Here is a 20,644-nt window from a genome sequence, read left to right as displayed (position 1 = left end):
TTAGTATTTAGAGAATGCACAATATGCTGTATTGATGTATTCCCTGTTTTCTTTTAGGGATGCCTGACAAGGAGAATATGTCTAGTAATGCTCTTTGCCCAGTATCTAAAAACTGTAATAAGGTAAATCACACATCATTCTTCACTACTTTGAAAATAAAAAAGAATAAATATAGCATTAAATTGGAAAAACAGTAAAACAATAAAAAGGGATGGAGGGAAAGGTTGCAGTCCTACAAAGGCTTAAAACACATGTGTAACTTTATCGCACATGGAAAATCCCAGGTTACCACTGGGCTTTAGTCTTTGCAGGATCAAAGAGCAGTGGCTGAACTTTTCTCTCTCTCATTGCTGGTCCAGGACCAGGACATAAAAAAAAAAGGTCTGTTATCTCAAATATATTCAGCTACTGTTGAAATTGGCAACAGCTTGTGCCTGGATCAGACCTTCACATCTGGGGCTCGTCTCTATAATAAAGTCACTAGGATGGAAGAGTATGTGGGTGAAATGCATCCCTGTGAAGAGGGCCAATGCAAGCCAAGGCACCATTATAGTCCTAATTCAGACCTACTTTGAGGGCTTAAGTGGGTTTTACATAATGCATAGCCCTTGTATTGTCCCTTTACACAGGGCTGAATTTTACCTTATCTGCACAGAATAGCCGTAATCTCAATTCCCTTTCAAAAAGTGCTTCTCTGCCTTCATACTAACCAATTGGAACACACATATGATAATTTATTAGTAATGCTGTTTGGGTTTAAAATAACCACAATAGCAGGAAGAAATAATAGTAGCAGGGTCTGTTCCTGCTGGGGCCTGGGTGGGAGCGTTACATGGATATATAATGTTGCTTGGATGTTTTTCTTTCTGGACATAGTATTTTAAAATCATGCATTTATTTTATGTCTTTAAAAAAATAATAGAATTTTTAAGTGGAAATTGAAAATATCTCTTGACAGCAGATAAAGCAAAAGAATACTTTAGCCCATTTCATTAATGTGAATATAACTAATTGAAAAAGGAAACCATTTGTTCTTGTTCACTTCCACCTCTCCCTGTCTGCCTGTCCCTCTTCCTCAGAGATAGTAACCTTTCTTAATCATGTCTTTTAGCCTTTATTAAGCATACAGACACTACTGCATACGCAGTTCCTTTTTCCGCTCTGTTATTCACTAACAGCATAACACTTCCTGACCCAGCCTTATCCTGCATGAAAATTAACACTTTTCCATGAATTTAGTAATAGTAATCCTACGCACTCTGATAGCACCTTCCATTCTAAAAGCTTTCTAAAAACATTTATGAATTAAGGTCACAACACCTCTGTGAGGCATGATCATCTCCATTCTACATATGAGGAAACTCAGGCACAGAGAGGCTAGGTAACATACTTGAGACCACACAGGAAGTCGGTAGCAGAGGTGAAGCGAAGTAGTAGAGCGGAAGTTCACTTGTGGAATCCCACAAGGATCAATGCTCTCTCCTGTCTTATTCAACATCTGCATTTAGCCACTAGATAAATGTGGACTCAGGTGCCAGAAATATGTAGGTGTCACACAGCTCTACCTATCCTTCACCACATATGGGCATATGACTACCACCGAGATGGTTCAGTGCTTGGATGAGATCAGCTCATGGATGATATCAGCTGGTTGAAACTGAACCCAAGCAAGACACAGGTGATGCTGGTGGGCAAAGGAAAGCATTTCGAAGGTTTGCAGCAATGGTGCAATCACCTTTGGTTGAAGGTACACATTCACAATTGGTCAATTCAGTCTGTAGTTTAGGAATGCTCCTGGATTCCTCACTGCTGCTAAGCTTTCACATGGCAGCATCTGTGAGTAATGCTTTCTACTGTCTCCAGTTGACTAGGAGACACCATCACATCCTGGCAAACGATGACCACGCCTTTGTCACCTCTTGGTTGGCCTACAGCAATACAATATACCTGAACATGAAGTCTTCAGCACTATGATGGCCTTCGCTCATGGGGAGCATTGCTTCATAGTCTGGACTTAGGCCCTTCGTACTGTGGAGGCAGGGTTTGGTAGGGGAGCCCAGGCCCTCCCACTCCACCAGACTCAGGGCCCTGTGAGGCCTATCAAAGGTCTGACACCTGGGAAACCTTACGACTGCCCTCCCTGAGCCACTTCCTATCATCCCAGGATTGTCCAGAGTTCGCTGTCTGTGGCGAGGAGATGTGCCAGGAGGTCAGCTCACCGCTTGGCACCTCCTTGTGGCCATGCGTGATGTAGTGGCTCCTCCTCACGGTGGCAGCTGCCCCATCTGGTGGCTTTGCCCTGGGCCAGGTCAGTCCTCTGTCTCTCCCCTGCTGGGGTAGTCCATAGACAAAAGAAGGGGAATTAATGCAATCACGGAGCCCATATGAGAGAGAGGGGAGTGCCTCCCCCTCAGGGAGTATCTGCAGCAGGTAGGGTTGCCAATCCTTCAGGATTAGCCTGGAGTCTCCAGGAATTAAAGATTAATCTTTAATTAAAGATTGTCATGTGATGAAATCTCCAGGAATATATCCAACCAAAATTGGCAACTCTAGTAGGGCCTCTCTTCCCTCAGGGAGGCACCTTTGGGCAGTTGTTGCAGGGAAAAGTCCTTTCTTCCCTCAGCTCTTTTCTCAGGTCCAATCTCTTTCCTGGCCTGCTTGCAAGTGAGCTGTTCTGCTCCCTTTTAGCTCCTCCTCCAGTCCGTGCATCTCTTGCAGGTGTGGCGGGGTGGGGCTGGCTAAGCCCAGAGCAGCTCATTAATCCTCTGTTACCATTGTGGGGTTTGTGTACCCCATCACAAGCTCTTAGGAAATTCCACTCGGTCAAGAATGCTGCACTACTCTCCTCAGCAACACAGACTACTGTGAACACCTCAAACCTGTCCTCCACACGCTACACTGGCTTCCCATAGAATGTCAAGTCAAGTTCAAAGTCTCAACCCTTATCTTCAAGTTGCTCAATGGCCTGAGTCCAAGTTATCTAAAAGATCAGCTAAAGCTCTGGGATGAAGAATGTGGCTGACAATTTCACTTCTCTGGCACAATGTAACTTTCTGCAATGAGGGTTAAGCTCCTGTGTGCGAGGCCCAGATCTTTCTTGGGGGCCAGTCAAGACTGGGGATGAACTCCCCCAGGAACCAAGGACCATCACAAATTATATCACCTTCTTCTCTAAGTGAAAGGAACCTTTCTTTGGTATTGACTTTTCTGACATAAACATATAGCAACACATGTATATATTTAAAAACATTCCAAAACAAAACACTTTACATACAATTCTTCTTCAGGGAGATGAGAGAACAAACATGAGATGTTAGTCACTTTTCTTAGTGCACTACTGAAAGATGGTGATGAGTGTGGTATAAAAACCTATGTAGAACAGAATAGTTCATGACTCCTAGTTCTATGCCTTTGCCACAAGTTCATAGTTCTTTTTATTTACAGGAAGTAAAAAAGCAAGTGCACCAAACAATATGTAAATGCATAAATGTTTAGTTTACTGCATGTCAGATTTATTTGTATATGCATTTATGAATTATACCAATACTATAGAACCTGAACAACTTGTACCAGTCTCATATCCTGCTATCAATTAAAGATTTGATTGACCTGGAAAATATGCCTGCAGGTCCAGATTCTCAGATGTGTGGGGGTAGCTTTACACTGATCCAGGATGCAAAGTTGCCCTAAATCCAGCATTAGCAGCCAGAGAAGGATTCCCCCTGTATAGATGAATCTTTGGGTAATGCAGAGCCACTTGAACAGCTACTAGGTTTGTGCAGAATCGCATGTCTGGAGTATCCTTATGCCACATTTAGCCTTGGCTACTGGAATGACCCTAATGATGCTGGCGGTAGGTGCAGTTTAGAGCAGGGTTCTCAACCTTTTTCTTTCTGAGGCCCCCCCAACATGCTATAAAAACTCCACAGCCCACCTGTGCCACAACTGGTTTTCTGCACATAAAAGCCAAGGCAGGCATCAGGGAGTAGCAAGCAGGGCAATTGCCTGGGGCCCCATGCCACAGGGCCCCCCGCAAAGCTAAGTTGCTCAGGCTTTGGCTTTAGCCCCGGGTGGCAGGGCTCGTGGGCCCAGGCTTCAGCCCCATGCTGTGGGGCTTCAGCTTTCTGCCCAGGGCCCCAGTGAGTCTAACACTGGCCCTGCTCGGAGGACCCCCTGAAACCTACTCATAGCCCCCCAGCAGGCTTCGGACCCCTGGTTGAGAACCACTGGTTTAGAGCACCCTTCAAAGATCAGCCAAGCGCGGAGGTGGATGAGGTTTAAAGGAAGCTCTTTAAAATACTATGTTCTGTAAGAAAACATCCTGCACAGATCTGATATATTTCCAATTTTTTTGTTTTTATTATTTTCGTAGAACTTGCTTATTTTAATTTTGCATGTAAATAATTCACAAATCTTTTCATATGGCTCATAAATTTGCTTCAAATTAAATAGAATATATTCCACTCTTTAAATATGAAATGTATTCATCTCTGATTCGGTTTATGTTAATTCTTTTAATAGCTCTAGAATAGATGATTTTCCATATTCACCATCTAATTATTTGAGCTGTATGTTCATAGCTTAATTTTTTTCTCTTGTCACCTTTTTCTTTTTTGATGAGTAACATAGATTTTTCTTCTAATGTATGCCTTCCAAGTATCCCACCATATGGGAGCATTTGGTATTCCTGGTTCAATTAAAATGGATCAAAAATGCATTTCTGTCTGAAGAAAGCTGCTAAGTGATTTTTTCGTACCAAACAGGAATTCATTTGCATTTGGGGTTACTTTAGTGCACATCATTTAATACAAAGACACAATTAAACTGAGCATAAAATAACTGAAACAAAATATGCAATGATTGTGTTAATGTCATCAGTTATATTTTGGGGAATGGAAACAATCAATTCTAGACTCTCTTACCTTAGAAAAAAGAACATAAATACTTTCTGTTGGAGTAGTTAAGTTTAATAATTGTATGATAGTGTCTCTTGAAATAGTTTTGAAAATTCTTATAGAACTAAACCTAGATATGACTGGGTCTAGTAGTTGAGCTTAAATTTCCAGGCTAAATGACAGAATCTATGATCATCTCAGATACATTTTGGAAAAAGTTACAGAAGAAGAATAAGAAGACAGGAGACTCCTGATTGTGTACAGGTAGAGCTGGGAGCCAGGCCTGTATTTAAGGTTGCCTGATATTTTCCATCATGGGACCCTATTTTTAATTGCTTATAACTTTTCCAATCTTTAACTTTTTGGGTTGAAATTTTCCAGGCCAGGGGTCTGCCTGAGGCTGAAAGTTTCAGCTAAACTGGTTGGCCATTTCGGAGAATGAGGTTGGGGAAAAATATGTTGTTTGTCCATGTTAAAAAAAATAATTCTTAGTTTTTTCCTGGAGAAGCTCTAGCGCCTCCATGCAGGGACTTGAAATTTAGCAGTAGATGTCACCCTGGCATCAGGGATGCACCTTTTGTCATCCCAATAACACTCTGTCCAAGATATAAGCCTCTGAAAAATCTCAGTTCACACATGCTTGCTAGAGAGATTTGTTAGAGTTTGACAGCTAAATTCTCCAAAGATCCCATCTGCACTGGGCGCATTCTGCACATGCATGCCAGCTCAGGGCTGCAGGAACTGAACAAGCTTTTCTCTGCAATTATTTCTCCCTGGTCAGGGGTGGCTAACCTGTGGCTCCGGAGCCACATGCGACTCTTCAGAAGTTAATATGCGACTCCTTGTATAGGCACCGACTCCGGGGCTGGAGCTACAGGCACCAACTTTCCAATGTGGCAGGGGGTGCTCACTGCTCACTCCCTGGCTCTGCCACAGGCCCTGCCCCCACTCCACCCCTTCCCGCACTCTCCCCTGAGCCTGCCATGCCCTCGCTCCTCCCCCACACCCTCCCCCCCAGAACCTCCTGCACACTATGAAACAGGTGATTGGGAGGTGTGGGGAGGGAGTGGGAGGCGCTCATCAGCAGGGCTGCTGGTGGGTGGGAGGTGTTGGGAGCCAGGGGCGGGGGGGGGGAGCTGACAGGGGGCTGCTGATGTATTACTGTGGTTCTTTTGCAATGTACATTGGTAAATTCTGGCTCCTTCTCAGACTCTGGTTGACCACCCCTGTTCCAGCTGCTAGGGGCCTCTGTGGAGCCAGGCACTGGAACTGAGAGGAGGAAGACTGTCTCTTCTGTGCTCTCAGTGCATCTCCTGCTGTCACCCAGGCAGTGAGAAGGAGCAGGAGGAAACTGGCTGACTATTCCCAGGGGTTATGGAGACAGGGGAAGAGGGAGCTGCAGGATCAAGACAGTAGGGAGAAGAAGGCAGGATGGCAGGGGTAGATAGGAGCAGAGAAAGACCCAGGCTAGGCGCATAGAGTCTCTAATCACTCTCCTACAGAACCTGGAATTGAACTCAGAAGTCTTCAGTCTTTGGATTTCTTTCCTGTCAGCAATTAACTGTGAAATCCTTTGCCAAAGCATGTGTCTTATTCTCCTCTAGTGATGGTCACATAGAGGGTAACAGCCTACAACTGCTATCATTTACTCTGTTAGCTCATGTGGAAGAGATCTGTGCTGCAGACCTAAAAATCTCAATCCTGTTGGTGTCCTATGCTGGGGCTCAATATGGTTTCTCATGTTGGGATTTCTGGGGTTTTTTTTGTCTTTGAATTAGGGAATTAAACCCAAAAAACTATGTGCAATTGTCAGAATGTGCAATTTTAATTAGGCCCCCTTGTGTGTATGCATTATGTTATGGGCTTTAATTACATAATCACATATTTTTTCCGTGGGACCCCTTAACAATATAAATTCTAACCTCAGACAGTAACATTGACACATTGTTTTTGTTTTGGTACAGCCTAATTCCTCTAACATTGCATAGAAAATTAATTTAATATATGCCTTATTTGTGGAAAAATATATATCCCAAAAGTAGGAAAGTTCTTATTCTTCATTTGTCTTCTTCTCACTGCTTTTGCAAAATAATCTATATACACAATAAATTAGATGTAATTGGCATGACTTTTTGCATGTAGATCTTGATATGAGCTTGGGAGTATACTTTGTTTGAACTCTCTGTTATGTTTTATTTTAATGTGTTCCCATGCATATAGTTCTACTATACTGAAATAACAACTTGGGCTCCCTCTGGTGGTCAAAGTAATACCTTTAAATACCCTTAACATTAGGTAATGTCTAAATAGCACAACGGCTAAACTGTCTGCTTTTTCTTTCAAAGGTAATGCATTCAAATCCTGCTGAGTGTAATTTTTTCAAAAATTCGTTTATTTGAGGACATTTTTCTTACCAAGACCTTTACAATATATGCTTATAAATCTCTTTGGAAGGTATCTTTTTGTTTTGTTTCCTCCATGATTTATTTGACAGACAATAATTTAAAATTGTTTTATATCTTTAATAAATTATAGCATTTCTGGCTTTTTGGCTGTTGTCCTATATGACTTCTCACTTGCTAAAAGTTAGGCATGTGCTTAAGTGCCTTGCTAGATCAAGGGTCTAGGTTGGCGTAATTGAGAACAGAATTTGGTCCATTCAAATAATTAGAATAGCATGGGTGGAAAAGCAGTAGTTGGTATTTTGTCAGCCCTAGATCTTTTTAATAAAAATATCTAAAACAACTTTTAGTAGAAAGAAAGAAAAAGTATAATCTGAGTATTAATCATTTAAATGATAGCTTTTTCTACATAAACAATCAAATTAATATTAATTTATTTTAATTTTTAAGCCCTTATTGGTAGCTCTAGGCACTTTAAAATAAGTAAAATGTACTGTTTACAAAGCTAACTTGAAAATTCACCAGATACACAATACTGAACAGCCTATATGGCATACCAGTAATGGTCATGCTGGGCTACTATAATAACCACAGTAGTAATAAGCACAGAAATTACACCTCTGGTTATACTGTCTCTCAGTTTACCATTCCCAAATGCCTGAGGAGAATGCTTACCTTTTAACATATCCAATAGGTTAACAAATCTGGGGTTTGTCTGACTCCTAGCAGAATTCTTATGGAGAATTTTGACACTACTGTAAAATACTGGGTTTGTAGTAAAAGAGAATGTGTGAAGTATTGTAGCAAGATTGTAGCTGTGATGACAAAGTTTTTTTGGAAAGTGGTGATCTCAGTGTGGCACTTGAATTAAATTTGTGTGTTGTAGTTTTGAGTGAATTGATTTTCTATGGTCTTGTCTACTTAGTGTGGCAATGCGCACGAGACAGGTGTGAATTCTAAAGTGCACCAATGTGGTTTGCACTAAATAGCTCGTGTAGTCCCTGCTGGAGTGGACTAAAAGTTCCCTAGTGCATGTTCGTGTTCTTCATTTATATGGTTTGTGTTAGTGACCTACAGTGTATATGCACTGTTATAAGTCCTAACCTTTTTGGGCTGTGTGCCAAAATCTATTATCCTATACACTGTCAGTATAGGATAGCAAAGGTAATAGTTTTGTATTTTCTGTTTTAAAACTGTTACATATGCCCTTTACACAATGATTTCTAATAATATTTTTATGCAACCCGAACTATAATAGTTCTTTCTGGTGTCTGCTATAATATTTTGGCATCCATTATCCGATATATGAAAATATAATTTTCTTAGATGTCTAAGTTCTTCGTTTTGCACTATGTGGAAATGCTTTGGGTTCAATAATTATCAGATTCCATAGCAATTTGGCTGTTTTAAAGACTGTGTGAGTGAGTATAGTCACTTTGCAGTGAGTCACACTGGAGGCAGCATATGGTGGGAGAGATAATAAATACCGAGGTGTGAAGTGTGAAGGCGTTTGTGACAAATGCATTTTTATACATTAGAAATAAACTTCATCTTGAAAAATGTGCAGGTCTTTATATGTCGCCAGATCTCTTTACATAAGCTACATTATTAGAAAGGCTGCAGTTTTACATAAACTTGTCTTACGTAAGCTAAATTGTTAGAGAGTCAATAGGGAAGACTGAAAGACACCATGGACTTAAATGTCAGCAGTATGCAGATGACACACAGTTGTACATTTCCTTAAAATCAAATGCAGAAGCCATTTGTCCCAAAACATACGTGAAGTCAGTATGTGGATGAGAAGCATCTGGCTGAAGGTGAACCCAGGCAAGAAAAACGTGATGATTGTGAGAAAAGAGGTGCTTCTAAGAAGTAGCTAGCATTCTTTCATCACCTGTCATCCAATTCAACTGACAGATCATCAAAAAAGGTGTGGGGCTTTGGGGTCTTTCTGCACTCCTCACTGATCCTGGAGACCCAAATAGTGATGGCTGCCATGAACAACTTCTATTTGTAGCTGACCAGGACACTAAGCTCTAATGTGACAGACACCTTGCTGACCAGTGTATTCCATCCTGTTGACACATGCAGGATTAATTATTGATTGTTACTTGATTATTGCTATACCAGGAATGAACACAAGCTTTGAAAAAACTCGGGCTGGTCCAGAATGCCACAGCATGTCAGCTAACCAACATGGATGTTAATACTCACTAACTTGCCTCTTCATCAAATACCTGATCTAGTTCAAGATCATAGTCCTGATCTTCAAAACCTTCCCATGAGTAAGATCACCTCTCCTTCTACAATCAGGACTTTCCACCACAGCTGCACTTCTGAGGAACAATGGAGCTGTCTACAGCAAGAGTAAGACTGATGAGAGATGCTGACAGAACATTCTTGGTGGCTGGTCTTCAGCTATGGAATCTTTTTTCCTGAGGAGGGAAGAACCTCACAACACTCAGGTTCAAGTGAAATACCATTTTCTTCACTTTTATTTTCTCACAACAATCACAAACAAGACCAGAATACAATTAAATCTGCATAGGTGTGTTTGTGTATATACTAGTTTAAAAACCAAGTACATTTCTACGTTGGGAAGTTCTGGCAATGAACCACTGGTCTGATTTTTCTTCTGTGCCTTCAGCCACCACAGCAAGGTGCAATAGAAGCACCTAAAACTGGTTGCCAAACTTTTATAGTGTGGGCCACAAACAGAGAGATTGTCTTGTAACCATCTCCTCTCCCATTCACAATTGTGAAACATCTTTGTGGCAACTACAGTTGTTCACAAATGAAAGAGTAATAAGTATAGATGTATTTTAGCTGTCATTGTGCTACAAGCATGTTGTTTTTTGTGCTACAAGCATGTTGTTTTTTGGCACAAAGCTAATCATACTGTCTTCTTTTGCTTTTTGTTTTATCTTTCCTCTCTCATCGGTTCTTTTTTCTGTCTTCTGCAAATAAGAAGAGCCAACATCATGGGACTATGTAACAGGGTTCCACAATCCGCCCCTCTTCCTGGGGCCCGTTTGCCCTCCCCAGTAAGGCTCGGAGAGGCCTCAGGGTTGTGCAACACCCATGTTTTTATTTACTTAATGTTGTCCCACCACCAGTGTCCATCTATATACAAGCTTTACAGGTTTGGTTACCTTCCTTACAGGCAGAGTCAGCCTTCAGCTAGGAGGCCTCCAGCTCCCTCCCTGACTGACTTCTCCCTGGCTGCCCGTCTCCATCTGGCTCCCTCCCAGCCTTTATAGCCCTTGGCTTGTCAGGCTGGCAGTTGTTGCCAATCCTCAGGCCGGCATCAGGCCTTTTCTGTCAGCCCTAATCTGTTTCCCCCGGTGGTCTGTAGCAGGGGCTAATTAGGTGCTTCTGCACCAGCACCCTGCTACAGACCATCACCAAGTGCTCACCTGCTTCTCCAGTTTGGGAATCATTGGCCTGGATACATAGGATTGCGCACAGTTGCTCTTTTCAGATACAATGGGGCAAATTCATCCCTGGTGCAACTCCAGTGAAATCAGTGAAGTTACTCTGGAAGCACACTGGTGTAAATAAGAGCCAAATTTGCCCGTCTGTTTAACAATGTGATTTAAGCTAAGTAAACCATCCTTTTGTAATGCAGGAACTTAGGCCCAGATTGTCCTCTATGCAGGAAAAACCCATGTAGAGAACAGTAAACCATGGCTAGCTGATGAACTTTCCCTTGTTTCGTTCCCTTGCGGAGCTGGCAGAGTTTACCCCCTTCATTCCCTGTGGCATGTGGTTTAACCCTCCAACTCCACACCCATTCCAAAATCCATGGGGATCCACTGGAAGGATGGGCCATCTGTGTGGAGGCCCTGCCCTCCACCTGGCTCCCTGGCAGCACAGCTCCATTGGAGCCCCCACTGGCAGGTCCCAAGCTGCTAACTCTGTCTTTATAAATGCCTCCTCCAACCCATCACTTCAGGATCTCCCCCGCGACTTCCTTTCTCCCCATCAGCTCAAAATCTCCTGCCTTCCCTAGGAATCCCCTTCTCCTCCCACCCCATCCCTCAAGATCCCCACCCTTCTCCCAGGACTCTCCTCTATTCCAGGGGACTTTTCCAAGTGCTGCTCAGGGGTCAGTGTCCCCTGCCAGGACTGAAGTATCTAGCTCCACCTGCCAGGAATCCAGTGCACAAGCAGGGCCCTCACCCTGCACTGCCTTTCCCCCTGCCTAGCCCTAGGGCCGCTGGATGTGGGGCTTCACCTGCCAATCTGGGCATGCTTGTGGGCAACAGTGTGGCTCAGAAAACAGATTTAGGGGGGCACCTTCTAGCCCTAGCTACCCACGGCCTATGATTGTTTTAAATGAATGTCACAGACAGAAATAATTTATTTTTTGTCTTTTATGTTCCGTGTTTGTACAGGAAAATAGAGTCCTGGTCCTTGACTTGGTTGCACAGGCACTATGGTCAGGGCCGGCTCCAGCATTTCTGCCACCCCAATCCAAAAAAAAAAAAAAAAGCCGCGATCGGTGGCGGCGGCAGTTCAGCGGCAGGTCCTTCGCTCCTAGAGGGAGTGAGGGACCTGCCGCCCCCGAATTGCCGCAGGTGCCGCCCCTCTCCCTTGCCCGCCCCAAGCACCTGCTTGTTAAGCTGGTGCCTGGAGCCGGCCCTGACTATGGTATTACAAATAAATAAAATAATAATAAAATCATTTCACAGCTTCCTTCCCCCCACCCTTAATTATTAATCCATCAAATCTTTGTCACCAATATATAAATGAAGAAGGGTCTCACCAGTTATTACCTCAGTGTCATCATTATTCACTGGCTCAGGATGACATTTGATTTTATGGAATACAAATTCCAGAATGCATGTATATTACTTGTAAGACAGGTAGACAAAATGCTCTGCAGGAGATGATATGACTGACTATAAGAAATCTGATTTTAAGATCCCCGATTCAATTTTTCTGCCAAACTTGAGAGAATAATTACAAGATTCAAGAAACTCATTTTGCTGTTTCAAATCTAAGTGCGAAATGTGTTACTTGTGTACGCCTGACTTGCCTGAAGGCATGAACCTTGAGAAGAACGACCCTTTTCCTCACTGTAATCACCCACTCTCTTTTCCTGCCTTTCAACTGCAAGAGCTAAATTGAGCATATGTGCATGTCTTTATGGGTTGTGATGTGTAACAGTGTACCCTTTCTGAGACACCACATCCAGTGGTGCCAGGGGCAGGGCCTCGCAGGGGGAGGGCCCCGCCTGTCTGCGGACACGTATGTCAAGTGATGCTCTGGTGAGCTCCTCCGAATCTGTGAGCAGTGAGTGCCAATGGGCCAAGCTGAAGCTTGGGCCCAGCTCTGCAGGACAGGAGCTACCTCTGTAGGATGAGTGTGGGACAAGGCTCAGTCCAACTCCCCAAGAATATTTTCACTGCCGCCTATGAGAAAAATTCTGATAAGAAGTTACAAATGTTAGATAGAACTGTCAGATGTCTAAGACACAGTTGAACATGTTGTTCTAGCCTATTCTTTCTAGTGATGGTAAAGTGCTATTCAAGTATTTAAAGATTTATGATTTCTTCATTATTTATTCTTTTTGAAAGTGTCTGTCTAGAGGAAAGCTTGACATGAGAGCCTTAATGTGTTTGATGTCTGTGTTGGGGCTTCCTCATCTGTGAATTGAAGATTAAACTGAAGATATCAGTTAGTGAGGAAGTACAAATACACATAGGTACGTGAGTTTGCAAGTACAGAAGTGAAAGCAGTGCATTTGGTTCCAGAACAAAAGCGATAAAGGAAGAAGTCATGTTCCCAACACCAGTTACTGTACAACAGTACAGTTCTAACTTGGGGTTACTGTACTACGCATGTTTTCATCTCACAGAAACAGGGTTTTTATAATTTAAAACAATGGTACAATGCTGTAGAAGGCACTTGACCCATTGAAGAATCAATCCCCAAACAAGGATGCACCATTACCTTACATTATAACAGGGAAGGAAGAGAGAAGGGAGCAGCTTAAAGGGGTGAGAACAAAACTGAACTTCGAATATACCACTGCATATCACAAAATGGTGTTTAGTCTTTCCTCACTCTTTGAAGCTGCTAATGAGCCAGGTGTTAGTCTGAGGAAGAGTAAGGAGAAAGCCCTTTCCACCTTTCCACTCTTCTGATGTGTTTTTCTGTGTAGCAGCTTCTGAAAGCCCCTTAGCCCATTAAATACCACAGCTCCTTTATGGGAGTACAAACCACCATTAAATCTATCCCTTTAATCTGATAAAACTGCAGTAAATTCCCCGTCACTGTCTTTGTGTAGGGATCTGAAGCAAGGACTCTTGGATCTAAAAGTCCACTTCAACTAAAGGAGGACTTTTAGTAGTGGAAAATCCTTTTGTCAGGCCTCCAACCACCAGAGGACAAAACCATTGCAAGTTGCAGCTAAATAGCAGGTTAAACAGCATAGTATCAATCTCTGGGCTGTGTCTAGATTCAGGTTTTTGTGAGGTTTTTTTCTGTTGTTGCTGTAGTACTGGCTCAGATGTGGGCAAAGGTGTTTTTACCTCTGTGTTGTCTAGGGTTGCTAATATTGGCTGGATGTATGTGGAAGTTTAATCACGACATAAGCTTTAATTAAATATTAATCTTTAATTCCTGGAGGGTTGGCAACCCCAGGATGTCTAACCCTGTTCAGAGCAGATCTAGAATGACATGCTGGTAAAAACAAACAAACAAAACCATTGGTGAATGGTCCGCACCAACCACTGCTGATGCTAGGAGAGCTGTGTTGATACCACATCAATGGTGGGAAAATTTCACAAAAACTTGATTGTAGGCAAGACCATAAAAGTCTGCCCTAGAAGAGGGGTTTTTAACGCATCTTTTACTTGAAAGTTTCAGCAACAGTTCTCTGACACTCCTGGGACTAATGGTACAATATAATGACAATTTCATGGTCCAAATATACACATGCAAATTGCAAGGAAGGACAAGGAGGTTACTGTGCTAGAATCTCTAAATATTAGTAATATCACAAAGGAGTCTGTTAGTTTCTCAGCAGCAATCACTTTATAAAACTCTGTCCTTGAACTGTCATTGTGTGTGTGTGTGTGTGTGTATTTGTCTTGTCTATTTTAGAATGTAAGCTCCTGGGAGGCAGACAACGTGTATTACTGCTTGGAAAGTCTGTGAATCTGTGGCAATTTATACACATTATTTTCCATAATAATATTGTAGTATACTGCACCATGAGGCATCATGTTACTTCATGACAGTCTCTGAAGCACACTTTGTAATTAGAGGGACTGTTTAGTGCAGTGTTGCAGGAATTATGATTTTTAGATTTATGAGCTACTTGCAAATATTGCATTTGCATTCAATATTTTCACTCAAGTTGTTTTAATTTACAGTAATTAAACTTCACATCTGGGACAGCAGACATTAATGGTTTGTCTTCACAGTATTTGCTTTGAGTATAAAATACTTAATCCAATCCAGTATGTTTTATCTAGTATCCTTTATATACAATACCACAAAATTCTTCACTAAAAAAACCAATCATAAATTAAGGAAGGGTTTAAGGTTAGATTTAATGAGGGAGAAAATGTCTCAGAGGGAGAAGGAACAGAATTCCAGTTCCATGGAACAACACAGTCTGCAATGATATTAAAATTAACAATGAGATTAAGTAGGATAAGAAGAGACAAAGATTGTAGGTCATTAACTGTCCCACAAGGACAGGTGTGATTCTGTGAAATTCTTGAAAGCCAGACTGACAGAATTTATAAAGTTTTTGGTAGGTACTGGGAGAGGTAAGACAAAGCCACATTTTTCACAAACTTGCTAAAATTGTAGTGGAATGTAATGGGGTAACAGTGAGTGAAAAAGTGTCAAATTTTGTATTGTATCAGAGGGGTAGCGGTGTTAGTCTGAATCTGTAAAAAGCAACAGAGGGTCCTGTGGCACCTTTAAGACTAACAGAAGTATTGGAGCATAAACTTTCGTGGGTGAGTGCCCACTTCATCAGACGCAAGTAATGGAAATTTCCAGAGGCAGGTATAAATCAGTATGGAGATAACGAGGTTAGTTCAATCAGGGAGGGTGAGGTGCTCTGCTAGCAGTTGAGGTGTGAACACCAAGGGAGGAGAAACTGCTTCTGTAGTTGGATAGCCATTCACAGTCTTTGTTTAATCCTGAACTGATGGTGTCAAATTTGCAAATGAACTGGAGCTCAGCAGTTTCTCTTTGGAGTCTGGTCCTGAAGTTTTTTTGCTGTAAGCTACCTTTACATCTGCTATTGTGTGGCCAGGGAGGTTAAAGTGTTCTCCTACAGGTTTTTGTATATTGCCATTCCTGTTATCTGACTTGTGTCCATTTATCCTCTTGCGTAGTGACTGTCCAGTTGGCCAATGTACATAGCAGAGGGGCATTGCTGGCACATGATGGCATATATAACATCAGTGGACGTGCAGGTGAATGAGACGGTGATGTTGTAGCTGATCTGGTTAGGTCCTGTGATGGTGTTGCTGGTGTAGATATGTGGGCAGAGTTGGCATCGAGGTTTGTTGCATGGGTTGGTTCCTGAGTTAGAGTTGTTATGGTGCAGTGCGTGGTTGCTGGTGAGAATATGCTTAAGGTTGGCGGGTTGTCTGTGGGCGAGGACTGGCCTGCCTCCCAAGGTCTGTGAAAGTGAGGGATCATTGTCCAGGATGGGTTGTAGATCACTGATGATGCATTGGAGAGGTTTAAGCTGAAGACTGTAGGTGATGGCCAGTGGAGTTCTGATGGTTTCTTTTTTGGGCCTGTCTTGTAGGCAGGAGTCTTCTGGGTACACGTCTGGCTCTGTTGATTTGTTTCTTTATTTCCTACCTGCCACATGGGGCTACAACAGGGGTACCCCTAACTCACCCAGCAATATCGTCAATTTATCCAGCTACAGACTCAACCCAGCAGAAGAGTCTGTCCTATCTCGGGGACTCTCTTTTTGCCCCAGCACCTCCACGAACATGATACAGTTCTGCAGTGATCTGGAAGCCTACTTTCGCCGCCTCCGACTCAAAGAATACTTTCAAGATAACACTGAACAGTGCACTGATACATAGATACCCTCCTTTATTTACAATATCACAAACTTCTTGACCATAAGATTGTGGTCAGGTTTTATATAACAAGCAAGATTTCTCCCTAGCCTTTATAGCTGATGTTTTCCTACTAATATGTATTGTTAGAGTTAGGGCGACCAGATAGCAACTGTGAAAAACTGGGACACTTTTTTTAGAGGTAGGGAGAGAGGAGAGAGTTGCATATATAAGAAAAAGCCCCTAATATTGGGATGGTCCCTATATATTGGGACATCTGGTCACCCTAGTTAGATCTCATCCATTAATCCACATGTAGCCACTGCAGACAGAAATAATGACGCTGAAGAGAAGTTGTACAGAAGATCTATGTTAGCTGTCTTTTTGGGGCCAACTCTCCCATCTCTCTGTCAAACCTGATCATTCAAAGATAGGCCTTCACTGTCTACCTGGGCTCTGACAATCAGAGAATTCTTCTTATTGTTTATTTGTATTACCGTAGCACCTAGGAGCCCTAGTCGTGCACCAAGACCCTCCTGTGCTACATGCTGTACAAGCACAGAACAAGTCCCTGCCTCAAAGAGCTGACAATCTAAATATAAGGCAGGAGACAACCAAAAGATACAGACAGACAAGGAAATAATGAGTCCGTATTGGTCAGTGTAGATGGCTGTGGTCTCAGCATTCCAACAGCCTAACCATTGCCACATTTTTTGTAGGTGTCATGGAAAAGGAGGGTTTTAAGAAGGGATCTGAAGGAAGATAATGAGTTAATTTTGTGGATGTTTACCACAACCATAATATTTGGTTTTAGGCCATTGTAACAGGAAAAAAAATACTGTTCTGAAAAGTCATGCCTGGCTGAAAGAAGAAATTGCATCTAAATACACCTCTAGCCCGATATAACGCTGTCCTCAGGAGCCAAAAAATCTTACTGCGTTATAGGTAAAACCACGATATATCAGTGTAAAGAATTATCAGATCTACTGTACATAAAAAGGTGTAATATGAGATCTTGAACCAGTTGGATTCCTTTTCAGCTTCAGTGTTTAAAAGATTGTTTTATTTTTAAAGAACGTATTTGTAGGAAGGTAAAGTTTACCTTTGACAGAGGAGAGGAATGAGGAGTCCATAGGACAGCTAGAATCTGAGGCAGGTGCCTTATACCACCAGAATGTTTCTTCTATCTATCTTCATTTCACACAGTGTGGCAAATTGAAGCTGGGCAAAATGCACTGTTGTAAACTGTGGGGAATGGGAGCCTGGATTCACCAAAGATGGCACAAGGAGTTGTAAATTATGCTCCCTGCACCAGCACTGCCCTGTCTGCTAAAGGAGAGATTTACCCCGCAGAGGGCAGACAGTGTTACCTTTGGCGCCCACTGCTCAGGGATTTGTAGGAAGCTTTTAAAGCTCGGGGATCTGTCTCACTTTGATGAAATTTTCTTTGGCAAAACTCACTGAAATCATTGACGCCGATGATTAATTGATAGTGTTTTTGATCCCTAGATCTCAAAAACAAAGGTGGTTGATTATCATTATCCCCGTTTTACAGATGGAGAAGTTTTGCTGGCCAATGTAGTGGGAGATCCCAGGAAGCAAAGGTGGCCTTACATCACCTTAGGTGCTATCCTGACCCCAGTAAAGTCAATGGAAATTTTGCCACTGATTTCAGTAGGTCCAGAATTTCACCCCTTGACTCCTCCTCTCCTTAATCCTTGGTGCAGCCAAGCATCAGACCAATCCTTGGCATGAGCCTGCTTAGACTTATATCCACCTCCCTAAGGCTTAAGGAGCAGTTCTGGTATCTAGGGATTGCCAGGGTATGGGATGCCTCATCCATGCCCACTTCCCCCCCCCACATGCCTCTTACAGGGTGTGGGGTATATAGGTGGCGGGTGTCCAGAGAACCCAAGAAGAATCTCCATATGGTTAAACAATAACTTTATTTTAGTTTGCCAAGACCAATATTTTGAATATTTGTTATAAATCAAAACATGTTTGGGAAATGATTCTTTTAAAAAAAATCTCTGCCTTATTTATGACTTTGATTTTTCATCCGCAGTACCATATATTGCTTTTGGAGATGTAAATGATATCAGGTAAACCAGTTTGCCATTAATAGTGCTGCAGAGATCAAGAAAACACAGCAATGTTAGTGAGATACGATGGAAAAAAGTTTCATTATTCTTCCTTAAGTTAAAAACAAATGCTGTGGCAGACAAACAAATCACATCTCCTAGCTGAGTTTGGCCATGACAACTGTACGCCTCTATCAGACTATCCGGTGCATTCTCAGTGGAGTTAGCATTTTGGGACATTTTATTCAATGCATTCAGTGTAGTTACCGCAGATGTTTCATTGTAGCAAGGAAGTAGAAAAATGACAGGAAAATAAGACATCATTAGCTATGTTCTCAAGTTTTTGGTACACTGGCCATATTCTGCTTCAATATTCTTTTTTCCCTTTGACATTTGCAGTAAAGTATCATTTTTTGGTAATGGCTGAATCATGTTACGGTTTGTCAAAGAGACTGTGCAAAATGCTAAGTAATGCATGCCTAATTGAACATTCTAATATAAGTGTGCCGCACTGATTGCACTTCAAGTATTTAAAGAGAAAGTATTCCTACCTGTGCTATTAATAAACTTAAATTAATATGCAAACAATGTTTAAACTAATTAAATTTGCACCATTTATGCTGTGTATTTTTTGCATTTTGCTAAGATTCAACAATAAAAATAGATTTTAAAGTAATGCTAAGTATCCTCTAGCAGCTTTTTAAACCATAGTTCTCAAGCACTTTGCAAAGGTAGATAAATATCATTATCCCTCTTCTACAGCAGGAGAAACTGAGGCACAGAGACATGTGATTTGGCTATGGTCACACAGCAAGTTAATGGCAGATTCCTAGTCCTAACAATTTTAATTAGTCAATGTCATTTTTGTTTAGTTTATAGTTAGTTATTGCTTCTGGGTATCATGCATTGCAGTGTTTGGGTTACACACACTGCAGGACAATGTGAAGTGATTTATGGTCCAGAAGGTTTGTGTGAGGTGTAATTTTGCTGTCTTGGTGGCAGTGCCATAAGTTTGTAGAAACAGTTTGTGTCTGAGCTTGTATCAGACTCTGTTCTCTGCTACCAGTGCTGAAGTTTTCTTCCTTCCTGCTTTTTTCAGTTACAGGTCCTTGTCTGAGAACCATGGTGGTCTGTGGTCCAGGAGAAGGTGCTTGGGTGCAAGCGTGTCTATAGCTATATTCAAAGACTAGTTGTAGCTCCTCACTTATTTTTCTCTTCTTTGGACTCTTGGGTAGTTTTCTATTATTAAGTTTTGGAATTTGGCAGGGTCCAAGATTTTTTGGAGTAGTAATAAAGATCAGGTATCAGTGATAATATTATTAGATCTATCATTTGTTAATCATGAGATGTTGCTGACTCACCTGTGGACGTTAGCAGAAATACCGAGGCTGCTCTTTGATGGTTTTGTTCTTTTCTCGCTGGTAATCTCAAATGCCACGCTTAACTCCAACAAATACAGCAAGTTGTTATTTGAGTTTTTTTTCAAAGATGGACTGGACTAGGTCATGGGGAAAATATGATTCAGTGGATTTTATTTTATTTCTTCCTAACTCGAGTTCATGTTCCCAACCTTTAAATCTGAGGGTGTAAGTTATGACCCCGCCATCATTCCTTTATTTGATTCTGCTTTTGTATTGCTGAGTTTCCAAATCCTTATTCATTCATAAATTGAGCTTAGCTAATAATCGATTCTTTAGTTCAATGGCTGAACTGAAAAATCTGAAAAAAAGAATCTGGTTAGTTTAAAACAAAAACTGTTTTATGTATGTATGTGTGTTTGTATTTACTGGTTTCTCTCTCCAAAACAAAAAATGTAGGCCATATCAAACATGCTTTTGATCCTACTCCAAAAATACATTGTGTAGAAAATAAGGGGGAACATGCCCAGAACTTATATTGGATAGATTTATTTTTTAAAAGAAGAAAGTGTGTATAACTTGACCCAATTCTTTTGGCAAATGTTTTTGTCTTATTAATGGGAGAAAAATATACAAACCCAAATTAATTTTATTAATTTACCTTTGCAAAGGCTTGTTGTAAGATATAACCATAATTAAAGAAGTTGAAGTTGCAATGTTTTCCACCTCTATGGAAGTGACTTAAATAGTACTTGATTAGTGGGCCTGTGTGACTAGATCATCTTCCCTCCTTTAACTTCTGGTCACGTGCTTGCCTCCATTTCCCTACTCTGGTTGACTTGCTGTCTCCCTTGG

General features: G+C 41.6%; 1 protein-coding gene across 4 annotated transcripts in view; it reads left to right on the top strand.

Annotated features, from left to right (window-relative positions):
• Nucleotides 1-20,644, top strand: part of RAPGEF4 (Rap guanine nucleotide exchange factor 4) — a 223,578-nt gene that overhangs the window by 125,946 nt on the left and 76,988 nt on the right. For all 4 annotated transcript variants that reach the window (XM_054044610.1, XM_054044609.1, XM_054044612.1 and 1 more), the window contains one exon: nucleotides 58-122. In XM_054044610.1, the coding sequence (XP_053900585.1) occupies nucleotides 58-122 (65 nt within the window). The remainder of the gene's footprint in view (nucleotides 1-57; nucleotides 123-20,644) is intronic.

Source organism: Malaclemys terrapin, chromosome 11 (genome assembly GCF_027887155.1).
Source record: "Malaclemys terrapin pileata isolate rMalTer1 chromosome 11, rMalTer1.hap1, whole genome shotgun sequence".
Lineage (NCBI taxonomy): Eukaryota > Metazoa > Chordata > Testudines > Emydidae > Malaclemys > Malaclemys terrapin.
This window is presented reverse-complemented; position numbering and strand designations above follow the sequence as displayed.